Genomic DNA, 17,289 nt, shown 5'->3' on the forward strand with positions numbered 1-17,289 from the left:
AAATAAATGTTATGTAAAAATATCAAAATATGTGCAAGTTAAGGCTTTTGCCTAGCCTACAGAAATATTTCTGATACAGCCAACTCCTGAAGAGTTTGCACAAAGCCAAGGTCCTGCCACAGTCTTAATGCTAAATTCCCACTTTTCCCCTTAGGGATTCTCTCTCAAGTTCTTCAAGCTGAATTAATGTCTTCTCTTCCAGCAAAGTCAAGCCCAGGAGAAAGTACATCCTTTCCAGCTTCTTAGCCCTGTCAAGTCCCAGAGAAGAGGACCAGAGGACTTCACTCTCCCCAGCCAGCACCCTCCTTTAGGGTAGAGGTGAGTAGCAGTAATACGGATTTGAATGAAAGAGAGATAAAAAAAACAAAGTAGTCAAAGCTAAGACTGTTTTAGGAAGCTGTTAGTTTGTATTAAACAACTAGAGGAAATAGTTTAAGAGGCTGCTTGTGGGCTGTTGTGTGTTAGACATATTTGAATTTGGGGCTTTTTTTGGTCTTGGACTTATAAGAGCCTTGGAAAAGCTAGGAAATTTATGGTGTCTTGAAATTATTACTGTGGTTTCCTTCAGAATTAATTTCTTGAATTAATTTCTGCTTTTACTTCCATTTCTGCTGGCATGCTCGGTTATTTAAAACACAACTGTAGGGTTTTTTTTTACTGTGAAATAAAATCATTCACTGGCCTAGGTCTTTGAATAGCAGGCTGTCTGTTTGGGCTCGTTGGTGCTTGTACTGCATTTTTGGTCAGAAGGTACCTGTGCAGCAGCCTGGTTATTGACCTGGGTGAAGAAGAGTTGGTGGGAAGTTGGAGTGTGCTTTCACCACAGCGCTGCTCACCAAAAGTCAAAGTCAGCCTGCATCAGAGACTTCTGTGTGGAGTTGTTTGCAGCTAAGGCAGCAAATGCAAGTTTTCCAAAGAGGATTCCTGTACTCCATGCCTTGGTGTTTGCTGAGTTAGTCTTGGGTTTTCAGAACTTGCTGTGCTGCTCTTGCACCTTGCTGTGGGACTTCCTGTACCAGATGTGACTGCTTGGGCTGCTAACCTGACCCACCCATCAGCCATGCCTGGCTTGATGAGGAAGGAGCTCTGTGCTCCTGCCTGCTCTCTTTTCTTAATGCATAAAGGAGGCTACCCTCTGCACCCCGTTTACTGTCAGCCCTGAGTGTGCACTGTGGGAGCAAAGGAGTTTGTGTCTTGCATCTTGTTTTCTCCCCCTTTTTTTAGTAGGCCTTCCAGGTGGCTTAGCATGGTTGAGTTCATAATTACTAGAACCCTTTGACCCTTGGTCCAGCCTTCCCTGTCCCTACGTATTTGTTGGGAAAGTACTGAAATAAGCCTGAGTAAACACAGGTATATCTACGTGGGGGATGGGGGAAGAGGCACACTTGAAGCCCTGCAGATGTGTTGAAATGTCAGCCGGGTGTTTCACTTCAGACTGCTGCTATGCATGCAGACCTGAGCAGCTCATCTGCTCTCAGTAGGTACTCAGGAACTCCTCTGTGATAACTGTTTTCATTCCAGATTTTGACGCTTAAAAGGCTTGTCTGTCCTTTCCTCAGTGCTGCTCCTTGGCTTTAAAGCTCCATTTGTAGGGCTGTCTTCAGTCCTGCTCACATGAAGACTTGTAAGCACTGCTGCAAGATGTGGTTTTATTCAATTTTTTTCCCTTCACCCTTTAATTCTCCCTCTTTTGCAGGACAAGGACTTGTGGTCTGAAGAAGAAAGTGACAAGAGCTGATCTGTCTCTGAATCTATCATGGAACAGGTTAGATTCAACCATGATTGAAGTCAGTGTTTCACAGTGACCAGTGGCTTTCTTTATGCACTTGTTCTGAGATACCTCAAAAGGGCTCAGTTAAAAAATGCTGACTCATGTCCTCATCTTCCCCAGCATTCTTGCAGGGGCCCTGACACTGCTCTGAGTACAGACAAGTGGATGGTGCCTCTTAGTTTGCAGTCTGCTTCCTTGTTACCTGGTAGTGTGATACTCTTCCTTTAAACTGCAGGCTAGAGATGCAGCCATTTAAGAGACTATGATGTTTATTATTAAGAACAAGCTACTAAAACTAATACATCAAACTCAGACACATCACTGTGGCCTTGCAAGGTTCCACCCATCAAAAGGTACCTGAAACTTTCAGTTATCAGGTTCATCCTGTTTGCATGTTGATTACCCTATGCAGTCAGCAACACAAACCATTCCACTTCAGCCTTGGTTCTTCTTGGTTACAGTTAAGCCTAAGCATTTTCTTATCTTGCAGGCAGTCTGCATACCAGAGTAATGCTTTTCTTTCACTTTATTTCTATGCCTACACAATGTGTTGCTGTCTTAGCTGCTTAACCAAAATTATTGGACAATCTCTTGGTTTGATACAGAAGTTTTCTACAGTTTGTTATGAGACCCCATGTTCTAGTCAGACCTCATGCTCACATCAGTCTGACTACCTGATGGACCTCCTCAGATGTAACTGATTTGACCACTCTGTGCTGCCTTGCTTGAAGTTTGCAGGGTGTATGGCCATGATGGCAGCATGTGCCACTGTAGATGATACCAGACACCAATGATCTGCCATCTCACTGTCACTTATCTTCTGAGCAATTGCTTGGCTGTCTACAAGGAGCTGAACAGGTTTCTTACAGAGCTAGCCTAGATCCCTTTGAAGAAGAAATAAAAAATTGAACCCTTGGGTTTTTTTGCTGGCTTATGCTGTTATCTCTTTTCTCCACCTTGCTACTGCTGTGCTCTGATTACATTTAAACTTGGAGCTGCTGACTTCATTATGCACAGAATGTAGAATACCCAATTCCCAAATACAGGGGTGAAAACCTTCCAAACTCAGATGTTTCAATAGGGATAAGTGGGTGACTTGTACTAAGTGCACATCTGTCTCAGAAGAGCAGTTCTGATCAGGGTTTCTGTCACTGCCACAGCTGGAAATTAGAAAAGGTGAGCTGATTGCTGCTGGTTTGTAAGAAAAGAACCATCTGTCACTCACTATCAAACAGTTCTCTGTGGGTACACATCCAGGAGTCAGCCAGGGAGGCCATGAGACTTCAGCAAATATGTACCAACACTATGCAGGATGCACAAAGGAGGGCAGAAAAATATATTCATAACTGGAAAACAGCATATGCACAGACCTCTTGAGTGGAACTTTTCTGGGCATGGGTTTAACAGTGATTTTTCTTGTGTTTAAGATCAATGGATCTGTCCAGATGGAGCATGCACTGCTGTACAGTTTCCTGAAAGCATCCTCTGACTGCAGGTTCAGAGATGAACTGCAGTTCCTTCAAAGCCCAAGGACTGCCTTTTTCCAAGGTGGCTTCTACAATGATGATGAGGTTGAACTTCAGACTGATGGCAATCGGAGCGGCCACATGCAGAATGGTGGGCTAGGCAAGTGCTCTTTTCTCCTTCCTACATCCCTCTCTGAAAGTGGTATTTTTCTTTCCCCTTTTTCCATCTTTGCTGCTGCTCTCTTTCCAGAGTAATTTTGTTTTCATTGAGAAACTTGACAGTGTGGCTGGGGGTGATGGTTGGGATTTTAACACTTGGGATAAGACAGCTAGTGCTCAGTGCTTTATCTCCCTATGGATTTCTAGAGCACCTGTCAGCCTGGGGCTTTGTCTGCAGCACATCAGAGAAGGGCCACACAGCTGGTACTAATGATAGCTATCTTCAAGGACTGTGATATTAAGCAGTTAAGTTGGGCTTCATGCTGCTTCTCAGGGAGTGTTAGGACTTGGGCTAGAATTTTTGAACAACTCTAGTTCTGGTACTCAGTGAATCCCTTTCTGCTCTACCAGTGTGGTGGAAACTGTTCCTCAGATAGGCTCTGGTACTGTTTCTGCTTCACTAGCCATCTGCAGGATGGCTGTTGTCCCTTGCTCAGAACGTCATCTGGCACATTGACCTCAGTAGGGTGAGGATGAACTGCTACAGTGAATAGCCCTCCCTTATACAAATCTGCATAGGTCTCATGCCCCAAAGAGAATGATAATGGAAAGCTTTACCAAAAGGAGGTAAGAGGTAATGATTCCCAACTGAAGGATATAGATATAACGAAGAAATCTTTGAGGGTGGGGAAACTCTTTAACAGGTTGCCTGGAGAGGTGATAGATGCCCCATCCCTGGAAACACTCAAGGTTATGTTGGATGGGGCTCTGAGCATCCTGATGTGGATAAAGATGTCCTTGCTTATTGCAGGCTGTTGGACTAGATGACATTTACAATTCTTTCCAACCCAAAGTATTGCATGATTCCACAAGATGCTGTATTTTAGATGATGCTTAAGATACAGATCCTGACAGTAGTCACTAGAAAAAAATTGTGCACACTGTCTTGCTTCTCTCTAGGCAGGGTGTTGACTGTAACTGTCCTGTACAAATTTTGGTTGGAGATGTTGTAACCTCCCCTGTAGCGTTTTCTTTTTTGGGGGGTTGGTGAAGCTGTACTTTATCTAAACTACAGATAACACCCTGTTTGCACTCTGTCTGGTAAAGAAGTTGAGTGCAGACAGAGCTGTAGTGTGTATAGCTGTCATGAAAGTACTGTGACTGGAGTTGGAGTGGCAAGGAGGTTGTTAATGGAAATGGGCAAAATGAAATGGGTCAGCTTACCTGCACAGAACCTAGCCTGACTACACCCTGTGAACTAAATCCCACTGTATGTGTTGACAGTGTTTGACCCTGAGGTAAATGAAGAAGTTATCCGCATCATTGCTGCTCAGCTTGCTGAGATTGGAGACCAGTTTGATAAGGAAATCAAAGCAAGAGTAGTAAATGATCTAGTTCAGCATTTTCTGAATGAGAATCTGTCTGCAGAGGTGAGTGAAAAGCAACAGTGATTAACAGTTCCCTTTTTAAATGATGTCAGTCCTTCCTGCTGTGACTTTGAAGCAGCAAAGTTGCAACTTCTGTAGCTTTGCCAGTTTGCTGATTAATTACTGCCATCTTAAATTTCAGTCCAAATACTCACCTTTTAAGCTTTGTTAGAAGTGATACTATATTGCATAGCACTTGTTGCTCTGTAAATTGGGTTCCTTAGGCTCATCTCCTTTCTGCAGATGGTGACATTGAGGTAGTTGTGGAGGACTGACTTGCAGAAGCATTTTTTCCTGATTTTGTTGGCTCAGTGCCTTATCTTTGAAAATCAACTGTCTGGTTAAGGCTTAGTATTTCACTTAAAGAACTTCAGACTTTGGTGCTGAGTCCTGTATATATGCTGCTCTTCAGGTGAACAAAACTTCAGCAGTGTCAGTATCTTGATTTGTGATTGTTACTGAGCCCTTAAAAGACAACAAGTAGTTAGACCCTTTTCTAGTGTCATAACTGTTTAGCTCACAGGCTTCCAGTGTTGATATTAGCAGTGGGTTTTGACTTGGATGGGTGACATGCTGAGAAGGCCATAGGTGGTATCTCCACTTGTTTTAGTTGCTTTTGCACTAGATTGGTTAATTTATCACATACATTAGATGTGATGTAGTCCACTGGCCCAGCACCTAACATGCCTCACTGCATGATGGGATTCAATTGCTTCAATTAATTATTCTGGCTTTTTGTGGTATGGGTTTCTTCCTCTAGGGTTTATCATCTGCACAGGCTGATTCTAGCAATGACTGACAATTCCCCTCTCCTGCAGTCTTGTTTCTCCACCCAGTTAAGTTTCAGACCTTCAAGTTTATTACCTAACCTTTCAATCTTTAAGGCTGAAATAAACCTAACTCCTGACCAGGTGGACCTCACTTTGTCACATTAGCAGTGTAGCTTAGCTTGTGCATATGCACATTGTTCCTCTTTGGGAACTTACTGTGGGAGCAAGGCAGTGTTTGTTCCATGCTTGGACACCTTCTCTAGCTCCTGCTTATGTGAAGGCTTTTCTGTGAAACCCCTTTTGCCTTCTCCACAGTCCCTACCTAAACTTGCACCTCTGATCTTCGCTATGTTTAAGGTGGCTTGCCCTCTGCTGGGAGCCCTGGGATTCCTATGCCATTTCATGACTCGGCAGGCTAGGTGCATACCTTGGGGAGGAGGAGGGTCTGTTCCCTTCTGAGTGTGTAAGGCTGTAGGCAACAGGTGCCAGGACCTGCCGAGTAATGAGCTCAGTTGGTGCTCAGCCTCACCTGTGCCCAGTTAAGGCTGAGCACCGACTGAGCTCATTACTCGGCAGGTCCTGGCACCTGTTGCCTACATAAGGTGCTAAGTTTTCCAGTGGTATGTGTGTCACCTCCCTTTCTTTTTGCCTTGGGTGAGTAGCTGAGATCCAAGATGATAGTAATTTGTACTGCCATCCAGGGTGTTTAGCAGGCAGGCTGCTATGCCTGGGAGGAAAAGGAGCAGGCATCCTGTAAGGTGTTCAACAAGCACATCAGTTCCTAGCAGAGTGCTGGCAGGCTGTGCCGAGACCCCTTTCCCACAGCTGCTCCACTGAGATCTCTCTCTTCCTTCCATACAGGAGATAACTCGGCGCATGTCAGAGGCGGTGGAAGAAATTGTACGAGCCATCCCCTCAGACATGGAAAAGGAGAAGGCCATGTTGGTGATAGCAATGGTCTTGACTAAAAAGATTGCAAATACAATGCCCTCCCTTCTACAGCATGTCTTCAGCACCACTGTGAACTACATCAGCCAGCTCCACAACTACATTGTCAGAATGGTGAGTGCTCTCAAAGAGCTCAATGTGAGTTGCAACCAGCCTCTTGTTTTCAGAGGGATGGCCTAGCTTGAAGCTGCCTGAGGTCTGCTGGTTTCCCTCTGGAGGCTTGGCCAGAGGGAATGCCAGTCTCTGGAGCTCTGATGATTGATGTGCTGAGGGAGTGAGGCTTAAGGGAGACATGTCACAGCTTATGCTTGCCTCTGGCTCTCACAGCAGCCAGTGAGCAGTGTGTTTATTCTGCAGGGCAGAGAGAGATGTGATTGCTCCCTTTATCCCTGCAGTTTCTTCAGGGAGCTGTGCTGATGAGGCTTGGGTTAATCATGCTCTCAATGAAGGAAAACTTGACCTGAGCTCTGATGGCTCTGTTTCCTAAATGTCTTGGGCCTGAGGTCTCAGCTTTAGTCTTCCTGGGCTCCCCAGAGCTTAGTAGAATTGGAAGGGTAGAGTGGTTGCCCCCCGAGAAATGGTACCAGCAGAGGAAAACAATAAATAGTGAAATGGGAAATGGCAGCTCCATTCTTGTTACTGTTAAAGCTGCAGCATAGGTGGGGAGACTAAAGAACTAGCAGTCCAACCAGGGTAGAGGCTATCGGGCACCCACACACATGGCCTGTGGGTACTTACAACTGAGATGGGAGTGGTCAGAGCTGTGGAGTGCTGCAGGTCTGTGGAACACCCTTATGCTGCAGCCTCACCATAGACAGTGCTGACAGCAAACTGCAGAGGGGCCCAGCTCACTGTTTCTTGCCAGGCAGCAAGGCACAGTGCTACTGGAATATCACTCAATGGTGCTCTTTCCTCTCACTTGTTTAGCTCAAGGGTGCAGTTATCTCAAATCTGTCACTGGCCTAAGAGACTACCCAGTCCTCATCCTGCACCCATGCTACCTGGAGTGCTGCCACAGCAGGCAAACAGCAGAGTGCAGGGGGGCAGCAAAGGGCTGATGGTTGCCCACCCACTCCAGTATTGGGAGCCATGTAGCACTGGGCACTGGGGGCTTTTCCATGCTCTTCCCCCTGGACTGCTGGTGCCAACTGTCGTCACCTTGCCTTTAGCACTTGAAGTAGGAGCTGAGGGGCATTGGCAGAGGTGCAGCACAGCAGGTGGCAGAGTTGCAGCAGGGTTAGTGGCACTGGGGATGAATGGAGGTGGCTGCTGCTGCTCACCCTCCCCCAGGGAGCTGCCACCTCCTCAACATGGTTGTGGGGCAGGCACTGGTCCTGCCGTGGGGAAACTGCACTGCTGCTGTTAATACTGGTTCTGTTTCTCTTCCTCTAGCTGCATGAGTAAGCTCTCCAGCCCTGTGTGGAAATGTGGATTCCTGAAGACTTTTCTTGGTGTATGCAAATCATTTCTTCTGTTCTTAACTTCTGAGATACAGCTGTGAAAGAGAAGGTAGAGCTTGGTAGGTAGGCTTTTGTAGACTAGCACAGCAATGATAGTAGTGTGAGCTCTGTGTTGGCTCTGCCAGCACCTGTAAGGAGTAGTGCTTGCCCTCTCTCATTTTACAAAAGCATCTTTTTTTTTTTTAAATATTAGCAGTAACAAGCTTTGTGGAGACCAGGGGAAATGCTGTGGGCACAAAGCCAGCACTCAGTATTTTTGTCTAATCAGTGGTAGCATTTTGCTTTGTTTTTCTCTTCTCAGCCCTGCTCCTGGTGCTGCAGCTGAGCCATGCTGGCTGTTAAGTGTTCCCAGGAAGGCCTCTGGCTGTAGTAGTTGATCATAACAGATCACTTGAGAGAGGAAAAAAATAAAGTCTATCTTAAATGGGAGCTGGCAGGAAGAGGAAACACCCCTAAATGAGGGTGGGGGTGTTTTGCCAGGGCAGGCTGAAGTAAAGCTCCTTCAGTATCAATTGTGATAAAACTGCTTGCTTGAAAACTAAACTGAAATATAATGACATTATAAAGAAAGGGGCAGAGGATAGGTACAGCACAAATTCAGGGAACACAACCTGGATATACTTGAGGAAATGTGTTTAGCTGTAGAATACCTTGCTATAAAGAGAGAAGGTTATCAGCCTTGGATCAGGAAGAATGTCATCTCACATGAGTGTATTTTAGTCACATCTCAGGTTCAACAAACTTGGACTCAGGTTGTTTGATACATACCTGGAATTGCACACAAGGTGACAAAGGCTTCACCTGTGATCCAGCTGCCTCAGATGTTTTGAAATGATGTAAATATTTTGTGTTTTTTAACTTAAATAAAATTGTCAGATCTTGTGGCAATACAGGTCTTACTTAAATTTTGACTTTGTGTGTGTGTGTGTGTGTGTGTGTGTGTGTGTGTGTGTGTGTGTGTGTGTGTGTGTGTGTGTGTGTGTGTGTTGTCAGGGTTTTTTTGTGTAAGTACTCATGGAATTTCTCTAATGTACTACTGCTTGTGATACAGCTGGCAGCAAGAGACTCTGGTCCTGGCCTTGTATAAGCAAATCTTGCATAAGTAAAATCTACCCTTTTTCTTTTTTTTTTTTTTTCTTTTTGGTGCCTGCACTAGAACCAGCTGGGGAAATGAAGCATAGAAGTAGTCTACAACCAGTTTTTGAAAATTGTACCATTTATTAAAGTGCAACCTGGGGGCATGGTCTTACAGCTGTGTCCCATTAGCAAAGGGGGAAAAAATGTACATACCCCTTCACTTAAACTGCATATAGAACAATGGAGCTGGAGAGAATTTCCTTTTAAAGGTGGAAACACTTTTATTAACCAAATGGCACAAGAAGCTTTAGACAGCTTTCCCCAAGAAGGCTGCACTTGCATATTAAAAGGAACAATATGACCTGTTCCTCAGATAATGGGTGACCTGAGGACCAGTCAGGGTCTCTTCATGCAGGCCTTTTGGGAACAGAATCCAAAATCCTTGCAAGTCCACTATCTGTGTCTGTTTACACCCAGCAAAAGCCTAGTAGAGGATATCCTTTAACATGCGTATTCAGAGTTGGTACCACTCATCTTTGCACACATTCAAGTGGCATTCTTTTGGTCTGAGTTGGTTTTAGCTTTACACGTGAATAAAAGCTTATAATGCAAAAAAATGGGGAGAGACCCCTAAAGGTACAGCAGTAAGATGCATCCTCTGCAGCTTGTTCTGTCCAAATCAAAGTGTTCCTTCCCTCCCCTGCAGATACTGCAGGGAGATCAAAAGCAGCTTCCACTGGAAGCTAACTGTCGCTCCCCCACTTCTACAGCATAACCATAGACCTCTAGCTAGGAGGAAGCAAGTCAGCCTACCTAAGAGACTGAGAGAGGGTCAGCTCTAAGTAGGAAGAAAGAAAAAAAAAAAAAAAAAGCGATAACATTATTTAACTTAAGAGATGGATCTGAGTGGTGGTGTATTGTGGTTCCCCTGGCTGTACTGTAACACTACAGCTGACCCCTTCCCAGCTGGTGCAGTTCTCACTCCCCAGTACCCAAGTATCTCAGTTGAGAGTTTATTTCAGCAGGCTAAGCAGGCATACCATTGCTTAGTTAGCCCTGCAGTCCCTGCTCTGTGTGGGCCTCAGAGATAGCTCTACAAGAATGAAGTAGCAATAGTTTAAATCTTATAGCCTCCCACCCCTTTTTAGTGGCAATACAGAGCCTGCACTTAGAAGCAGATATAGATACATGGAGTCACTGTCCTTGTAACCTTACTAGTGCTGAAATTAAGCAGACCAAGCCAAATCAAAGTCATGTACAGTTTATGCCTTTAATAGGTACTGGAGAAAATGTGCTTCACCTTTCCAATATCACTGGGAAACACCTTCTCCTGTTGTGTAACCTATTGGAGGAGATGCAATGCCTACTGTGTGGGTCTGCTCCTGTTGCAGTAGACACAGAAGGCTGACCTTCAGTACGTTTCATGCCTGAAATGAGACATTCTACTGAAGACCTGGGCTCTCCATAGGCATTGTAGCCGGGGGGCTGCATTCACCTACCCACCCCCCTCACCCTAATTTCACAGCACAAGAGTCTAGTAATTACACTCAAATTCTGTAGCATGAGCTTGTGCTGGTTCAGTGAATGAAAGACTATGCTGCCAGAAGCACTTATTTTTTTTTTCCAGAATAGCAACATCTACCTTACTATGGCTTTGCTAGTACTATCCTACCACTGAAGCAGAAATTAAAATGTAGAGAAGGCTTGTGATGTCAGATTATTTTGTCTAATATAATAGCTAAAATGAAAAAAGACCAAACTTCAGAAACTCATTTTAGTACTAATGAAGCTTTTCATCTATGACCATTAGAAAGCATGGATTAGTTTAAAAATACAGTCCAAAGTGTTAGCCTAGCTCTGCTCTGAGCTACATGAAGAAGAAGGAAATGAGTCTGGTGAGGGAACTTGTCCCTACACAAGTCCCTATCCCAGAGCTTTCAACCATCCCTTGAGCTGCAGGTGCCAGAGCAAAGCCTGCAGCCAGGATGAAATATGAAGCCCTCACAAGCAGCAAGGATGGGTTCTTGTAGTAGTAAGTTGCTCTCTAAAGGCAAGTTAGGAAAGAAACAACCGACTGAACACACTGCAACAGGCACTTCACCTCCAGCCAGAAGTTAAACTGGTGTCCAAAATCAGGTGCAATACTGAACAGAGCCCATGCTTCCCCTGCCGTGTCTGGTGCTATGCTAGGAGCTTCTGCTCGAACTGGCAAGTCCCTAGAGCTGGCTGATGATTCACATCTGCATGGACAGAAGGCTGCAGAAGTGTTACTCTTTTGTCTCTAGCTTATTTTATTGGGCCAGATCTTACATTCTAGATCAAAGTATTTTTAGTATTTTTTCAGCATCCAAAGTATCACCCTGAGAGCCCCTACTGCGCATCCAAAAAGCTTCAGTTTTCAAGGTGTCTCTCCACGTGTGCCCAGCAACATTCTGATTTTGCCCTAGCTGAGCAGCTCAGCACTGCTATGCCAGTGCCCCACAGCCTGTATCTTCCAAAGTTTAAGGGACTAAAGAAGGCAGAGTCTACCAGGCTCTGACACAGTGCAGGCTCAAATGAGCATAGCTTAGAGTTAAGCACAGCTGAAATTTAACTTGCACCTCCTCTTGAAAGCCTTTTCCTTGACAGCTCCTTTTTTTAGCATGCTACCCACTGCAAGCCCTTAAGTATTTAACACTTTTTTTGTTGTTGATCCAGCCCTCTACTCTTAGCATCTCAACTTTAGGGTGTGCTGCACACAAGGATAAAGTGAAGAAAGAATGGGTCTAAGGTAGATATTTTGTTAAGGTACAGGCCACTCGAGGACAGATATTGAGGCACTTCTGGGAAGGGGCTAAGCAACACAAGTGAGAGGAATTCTATATGCCCTGTTGTAAGTATATAGCTACTGCCTTTCCTCTGCCAGCTGTGAGAGATCCATGGAAGAGAGGTTGCATCACATGGTTTACAGTAATTAGACCCTGCAGTTTCAGATTACTTTAACATACTTGAAGACAGAGGGGAAGGAAACCCCTTCCATTTTCTAATTCACACCTGTAACACAGTGAGAAGCCTGGTTCTGAGGTCTGTAAGAACGCCATCATCTGAGCTGACCCTCCCTTCGGTGACTGCCACAGGGTCTGTCCCAGCTCTGACCACAGGACTCCAAATTCAGAAGAATTCAGTCCATAACTGACCTTTTTAGCTAATGGAGTGTTCCCAGAGGAGAGACACACATGATAAATTTTCTAAATGCACGACCAGTGGGGTGGGTGGGGAAGAGCATACAAATTCTCGCTGACTTTTCAAATCAACAAGACCCTAAAATGAGAATATAAAGGACCAAGCAACCAAAATACACAGTGCAGGTAATGCTCTATTAAGCATAACACACCAGATACTAAAGGCTTTCACCCCACCATGAAAATGCTTAACAAAACAAAGTAAAACAAAGCTTTCCCTACTGCTGCTGCCACACTCTCCCTACTGCATCTGGAAGACAACACTTTCTTTTTAATGCCCCACTGGGCTCCTTGTGCCAACAAGCTAGGGATTTCTTCCCTTGTTGGCATGAATTTATTCTTCTCACCTGTCTTGTACCCATCTCCCACACTACTGCTGAAACAACCATCAACAGAAAAGGGCTAAAAGAACACCTGACACACACACACGCACACCCTGTTTTGTGTGCAAGTTGTCCAGTGTTTAAAAAAAAAAAAATCCAATTCTGCTTCAGAGCATATGTGGGTACTTCCGTGTAACCTGCTGCCTGGCTACAGATGGGATGTCCCAAATGTAGATTTATCATCTTCAGCAAGGATAGAAAATCAAAGCCATCAAAAAAGCAGCAGGAGAGGGGCAGACCTGCTCAACCTATTGGGCAATAAAGCAGTCCTAGCCAGAGAGGAACAACCAGTTACCCACAGCACACACAGTGTTGCTGGTTGCTAAACATCAATGTTGCAACATGTGAAATGAAGCAAACTGTAAACTTTCGAGAACATCCATGACAAAAGGAGCATAAAGATGCCTCTGCACACAAGGGAAACTCCTCTGCGGGGGCCAGGAGAGGGAATTGCCACAGTGGGAAGGCAGACACTAGAGAATCCATGGCATGAAGAAGTTCCAGTGACCCTTTGTGGGCACAAAGCACACCAATGAGAGTACCATTAGGAAATGGTAAAAGAAAAAAGTCAATTCTACTCTGCAACATGGTAATGGTTGTGCCTGCTTTTTTTCCTAAGGCCAACCTGCTACCTTTTGTATACGAAAAAAGAGCTATCAATGATCAACAGTAAAGTCAAAGGTCCTGAGTTCAGTCCACAGCAGCAGTACATATGTGACAGTCCTTCCTCTTAGTATTCAACTTCACACAGAGTTCAAAACCCAAGAATTTTTCTTAAAAATCTACTCTCAAAAAAATCTTAAACAGTAACAATCCTTCAGAATTTGCCAGGTTCTAACTGACTTCCCAGCATCATGGGATACGGGTGGGAAAGGAAAATGCAGCAAGACTACCCTAAAATAGATAATGTGCTAAAATCTCTACATTCTCAAATCACTTAAGAACAGGTTCATTAGGAGACATACTCTGAAGTTACCTAGGAATCAAGCACCTTGTCTTTGTGCTTGGGAAGAGTATGGTAACAGTAGCTTCCCATAAGCTTAGGTTTTCATTTTTTTCATTATTCCAAGTTCCTTTCCACCTACCTCCATCTGGTCTAAGCCACAGTGCCAGCACGAACTCTCAGAGATGCCTCAGTAGTTTTGCCTGGAAAGCCTGAGGTCTTGTTGCCAGAGCTGCTGTACGGACAACGATAGACACAGAAATGTGCACTGAAAGAGGAACACTTGTGGTTGGATCCAATGTAACAAATGCGTATGACAGTACCTTAAAGGTTTCTCTACACACACATTTGAAGTGCTGTGACTGCAAGAAGAGGGATTTACTTTTTGCCAAAGTCACTTTCTCATAATCTGTCAACTTCTAAGTTTAGCTCATTACGGAATCAGAGTCGCAAAAGAAACTGCACCAAACAACACTGCGGGTCAGCTCAGGAACAGGCAGATAGAGATGCTTAATGCTGTTTTGCTAAACTACTAGAATCCACTGCCTCATGTATCTGGGATTCTGTCACAGCCAAGACCAAGTTAGGACTAAATACACTCTGTGCTTAACCTGGGAAAAACAATACAAACTGCAGGGTGATACATGACAGCTTAGCGTTTAACCTTGGAATTGCACAGGAGACATTGGCCTCAGTTCTGTGTAGTTTTAACGTATTTTTGCTGAATATGCCCTGGCATCAGAGTACTGATCAGAATGGCACTGTGTCCAGCATGAATTTTGCACCCCTGGTAACTCAAGGGTGGCAGTAAAGTGGGCTGGGCAGGAGGTGGAGCAAATGGATTTTCAAACCAGCAAATAACAGTGGACGTCCCTCACACCCACCCTCCTGCACCTCTCCCCCCAGAACAGCAGGATGCTCAGAGATAATACAGCTATAGAGAGGCAGCATCTTTACAGGATGGGGCTCCAATAAATGTCAGGGGCCAAAAACAGTGTGAGCAAAGAGGTAAGAATATAAGCACTCTCCCACTGGGGCTTAGGAGGAACCTGCAAGGTTACAAGGAGAAGTGCTGTACCTGAGAGGAAGGTGAGACAAAAGGGAGACTAGCCTCTCGCTACAGGACTCAGGTTGGTAAATGTGTGTTAGGGAGGGTCTGGGGGGGCACAATGGGAAGTGACAAGACAGCACAGCTGCAGTAGTGGTCAGTCTGAGAAGCCAAGAACTTCAGGGGTTGGTGGCAGCTGGCTCTCCCCTTCCCCTGGGGATTCTCTGTTCCAGTTTCTAGAGTTAAGAGCACCCCTTTCTTCAGCACCTGCACTTAAGTTCTTAAATTTGCAGATTTTTTTTTTTATTTTTAAAAATACCCCTATACCTTGATCGCGAAAAACCAGTCCCCACCCCAATTCTACTAAAAACGATTGTCCATAGCTGGAGACTCACTGAATGACCTCATCCCATCACCCTTAAGTTACTCAAATGTCCAATTAAACAGCAGGCAGCTCAACCTTTGGGTAACACAACTACAAAAATAGGATCGTGCTTTCTTCTTTCCCCCCATTCCTCCTTCTCCTCCTCAAGAGAGCTCTGTTACTTTTTCCTAAGCGCCAGCGCTACTCCGACTGCTACAGCTAATATAGCGATGGCAGCAGCCCCGCCGTACAGCAATATGGATTTCCCCTCCGGCAATAAGATAGGCTTCTCCTCTGCAGCTGAGGATTTCTCTTCTGTTTCTTCTAATTGGCCCTCTTTCCCTACTTTTTTTTCCCCTGGAAGCAGTATTTTTGCAGGTTCTGGCGCAGCCTTTTCTTCTGATGGGGCTAACTTTGGGGCAGGTTTACTTAATATGGGGATTTCAGGTTCAACAAGCTCTTCGTCCACTTTTCCCTTTTCCTCCTGTTTTGCACGCAGAAGTGCCGAGGGATGTGCTTTTTCAATAGCAGTAAACTTAGCTTGAGGTTTTACTTCCTGTAAAGAAGCAGGGGGCTCTGGAAACTCTGCCTGCATGGTCTCTGCAGCGCCAGCTACTGCTGCTGCTTCCTCAATCCCCTCAGGTATCTCTTCCTTCTCCACATGAACAATATCCGAGTTGGAAGAGTTGTTCTCACTCCTTTCTTCACCCCCTCCGTTGCTGTCCAGGCTTTTGACTTCTTCGGGATCCATGGCCACTTGCTGCCAGGACTCAGGTCCCAGGGAGACTGGCAGGCTTTCTGTGTGCCAGCTCTGACTTGCTGACAGGGAGACAGGCAGGCTCTCCGACTGCCACGATGTGGTCACTGTGGGGGATTCGGGAGGGCTCACCTGTCCCGAGTTGTCACTGGTCAGTATGTAGATGTCATTACTGTCCTCTGCGATGAGCCCAGGGTACTCTTCCTCTTCAGATTCCAAAGTAAAAACCGTCCCCTACGAACAAAGAGGACACAACACATGAGTGATGGCTCCAGCATCACCTCCCCTGTACTGCGAGGAACAAGACACTTGGAAACTTAAGAGGGGCTGGCAGAAAGGTGAGAGGAGCTCTGCAGGACCAGCAGCTGTCTGACCAACATTTTAGAAGAGATTACAAAACCCAGCCAGTCCAGATTATTTCCAGTGAATGGGAACACCTAAAAGAGCTTTGCTGGCAGGTCCTTTCCCTGATGTTACTGCATCTCTGAGTGCACCACTAAAACATCCCACATATATATACATGTGCCCACATAATGATGTGGGCATTATTATCCTGAGAACAAAATACCTAGGTCTGAAACCGAACTGAAACCAGAGAAAGAAAAAGAAAGCCCAGCTGAATACCATTTCCCTTTCCATTTTGTGCAAGTGCTCTGTACTGATTGTCTACTTTCATCTAACATTTGTTTCTCTTCCCTTAATTTTATTACACTTTCAGTGCACTCTGAAGCCTGTTTTTCTACTTCTACTGAAGCCTACTTTTCTACTGTACCAACAACCTGCAGTCTACAGAAATTCTAGTAATTTACTAGCAACAAATATAACTATTTTTAAATGAGCTCACTTTCCAAGACTAGCATAGTAACTTCAGCCACACAGGTGAAAACAACCGACCAAGCAGACATTCAAAGATGCTGACAGGGTTTGCTTGGTTTTTTAGCTAGGAAAAATCTGTAGGTACTGTAAAAATTTGACAGTGGGTTCCAGTCAGAGAAACTGCAAATGTAAAAGACCAACTGATTCCTTAAAAAAAGAACAGCATTATTGATTCTAGTCATGCATTGACTGCTAAGTATGTTACATAGATCAGATCTGCTTCAAGAGGAAAATTGCAAGAGGAAAGAAAATCTAAGTGCAGATGAAGGACTTAAGATGGGAGTGATATCAAGAACATAAAACCAAGAGATATGGGCAAAGAGGAATCTCAAAGTTTGCTATGCTGCATTATAGAAGTCTATGAAACCATTAACAAAGATCCAATTACCCCCTTCCACCTAGTAAAAATTATTTGAACATTTTATCACGTACTGCAGTTCTAAGAGCCCTTTCCCTACAAATTTCTCAATCAGCTGTCGTGTGAATAAATTATTAATGTTCAGACCCATAATAACACCAAGAAACAAAAAATTAAAATCCATTTGTTCTCTTTCTCACTGCTCCCTTCTGCATGCAATAGTTCTAAAGCAATCGAGCAGCTGTCTCTGCTTTTTCAAAG

The 17,289-nt window shown here is 44.7% G+C and overlaps 2 protein-coding genes across 4 annotated transcripts in view; one reads left to right on the top strand and one right to left on the bottom strand.

Annotated features, from left to right (window-relative positions):
- The first annotated feature begins 202 nt into the window (after nt 1-202).
- Nucleotides 203-8,889, top strand: BID (BH3 interacting domain death agonist). Its single transcript, XM_071767414.1, has 6 exons — nt 203-318; nt 1,697-1,765; nt 3,199-3,397; nt 4,681-4,826; nt 6,455-6,655; nt 7,934-8,889. Exons 2-6 carry the CDS (start codon nt 1,757-1,759, stop codon nt 7,943-7,945), a joined length of 567 nt encoding a protein of 188 aa, XP_071623515.1. The 5' UTR covers nt 203-318; nt 1,697-1,756; the 3' UTR covers nt 7,946-8,889.
- A 310-nt stretch (nt 8,890-9,199) lies between these two features.
- The window catches only part of BCL2L13 (BCL2 like 13), a 39,508-nt gene continuing 31,418 nt past the window's right edge, over nt 9,200-17,289 (bottom strand). For 2 of the 3 annotated variants that reach the window (XR_011730442.1, XM_071767426.1), the window contains exon 7: nt 9,200-16,028. Coding sequence is in view for 1 of the 3 variants with exons in the window: in XM_071767426.1 (XP_071623527.1) it covers nt 15,216-16,028 (813 nt within the window). In the remaining 2 variants the exon portion in view is untranslated. The remainder of the gene's footprint in view (nt 16,029-17,289) is intronic. The other variant, XR_011730438.1, reaches the window with a different exon arrangement.

Source organism: Heliangelus exortis, chromosome 1 (genome assembly GCF_036169615.1).
Source record: "Heliangelus exortis chromosome 1, bHelExo1.hap1, whole genome shotgun sequence".
Classification (NCBI taxonomy): domain Eukaryota; kingdom Metazoa; phylum Chordata; class Aves; order Apodiformes; family Trochilidae; genus Heliangelus; species Heliangelus exortis.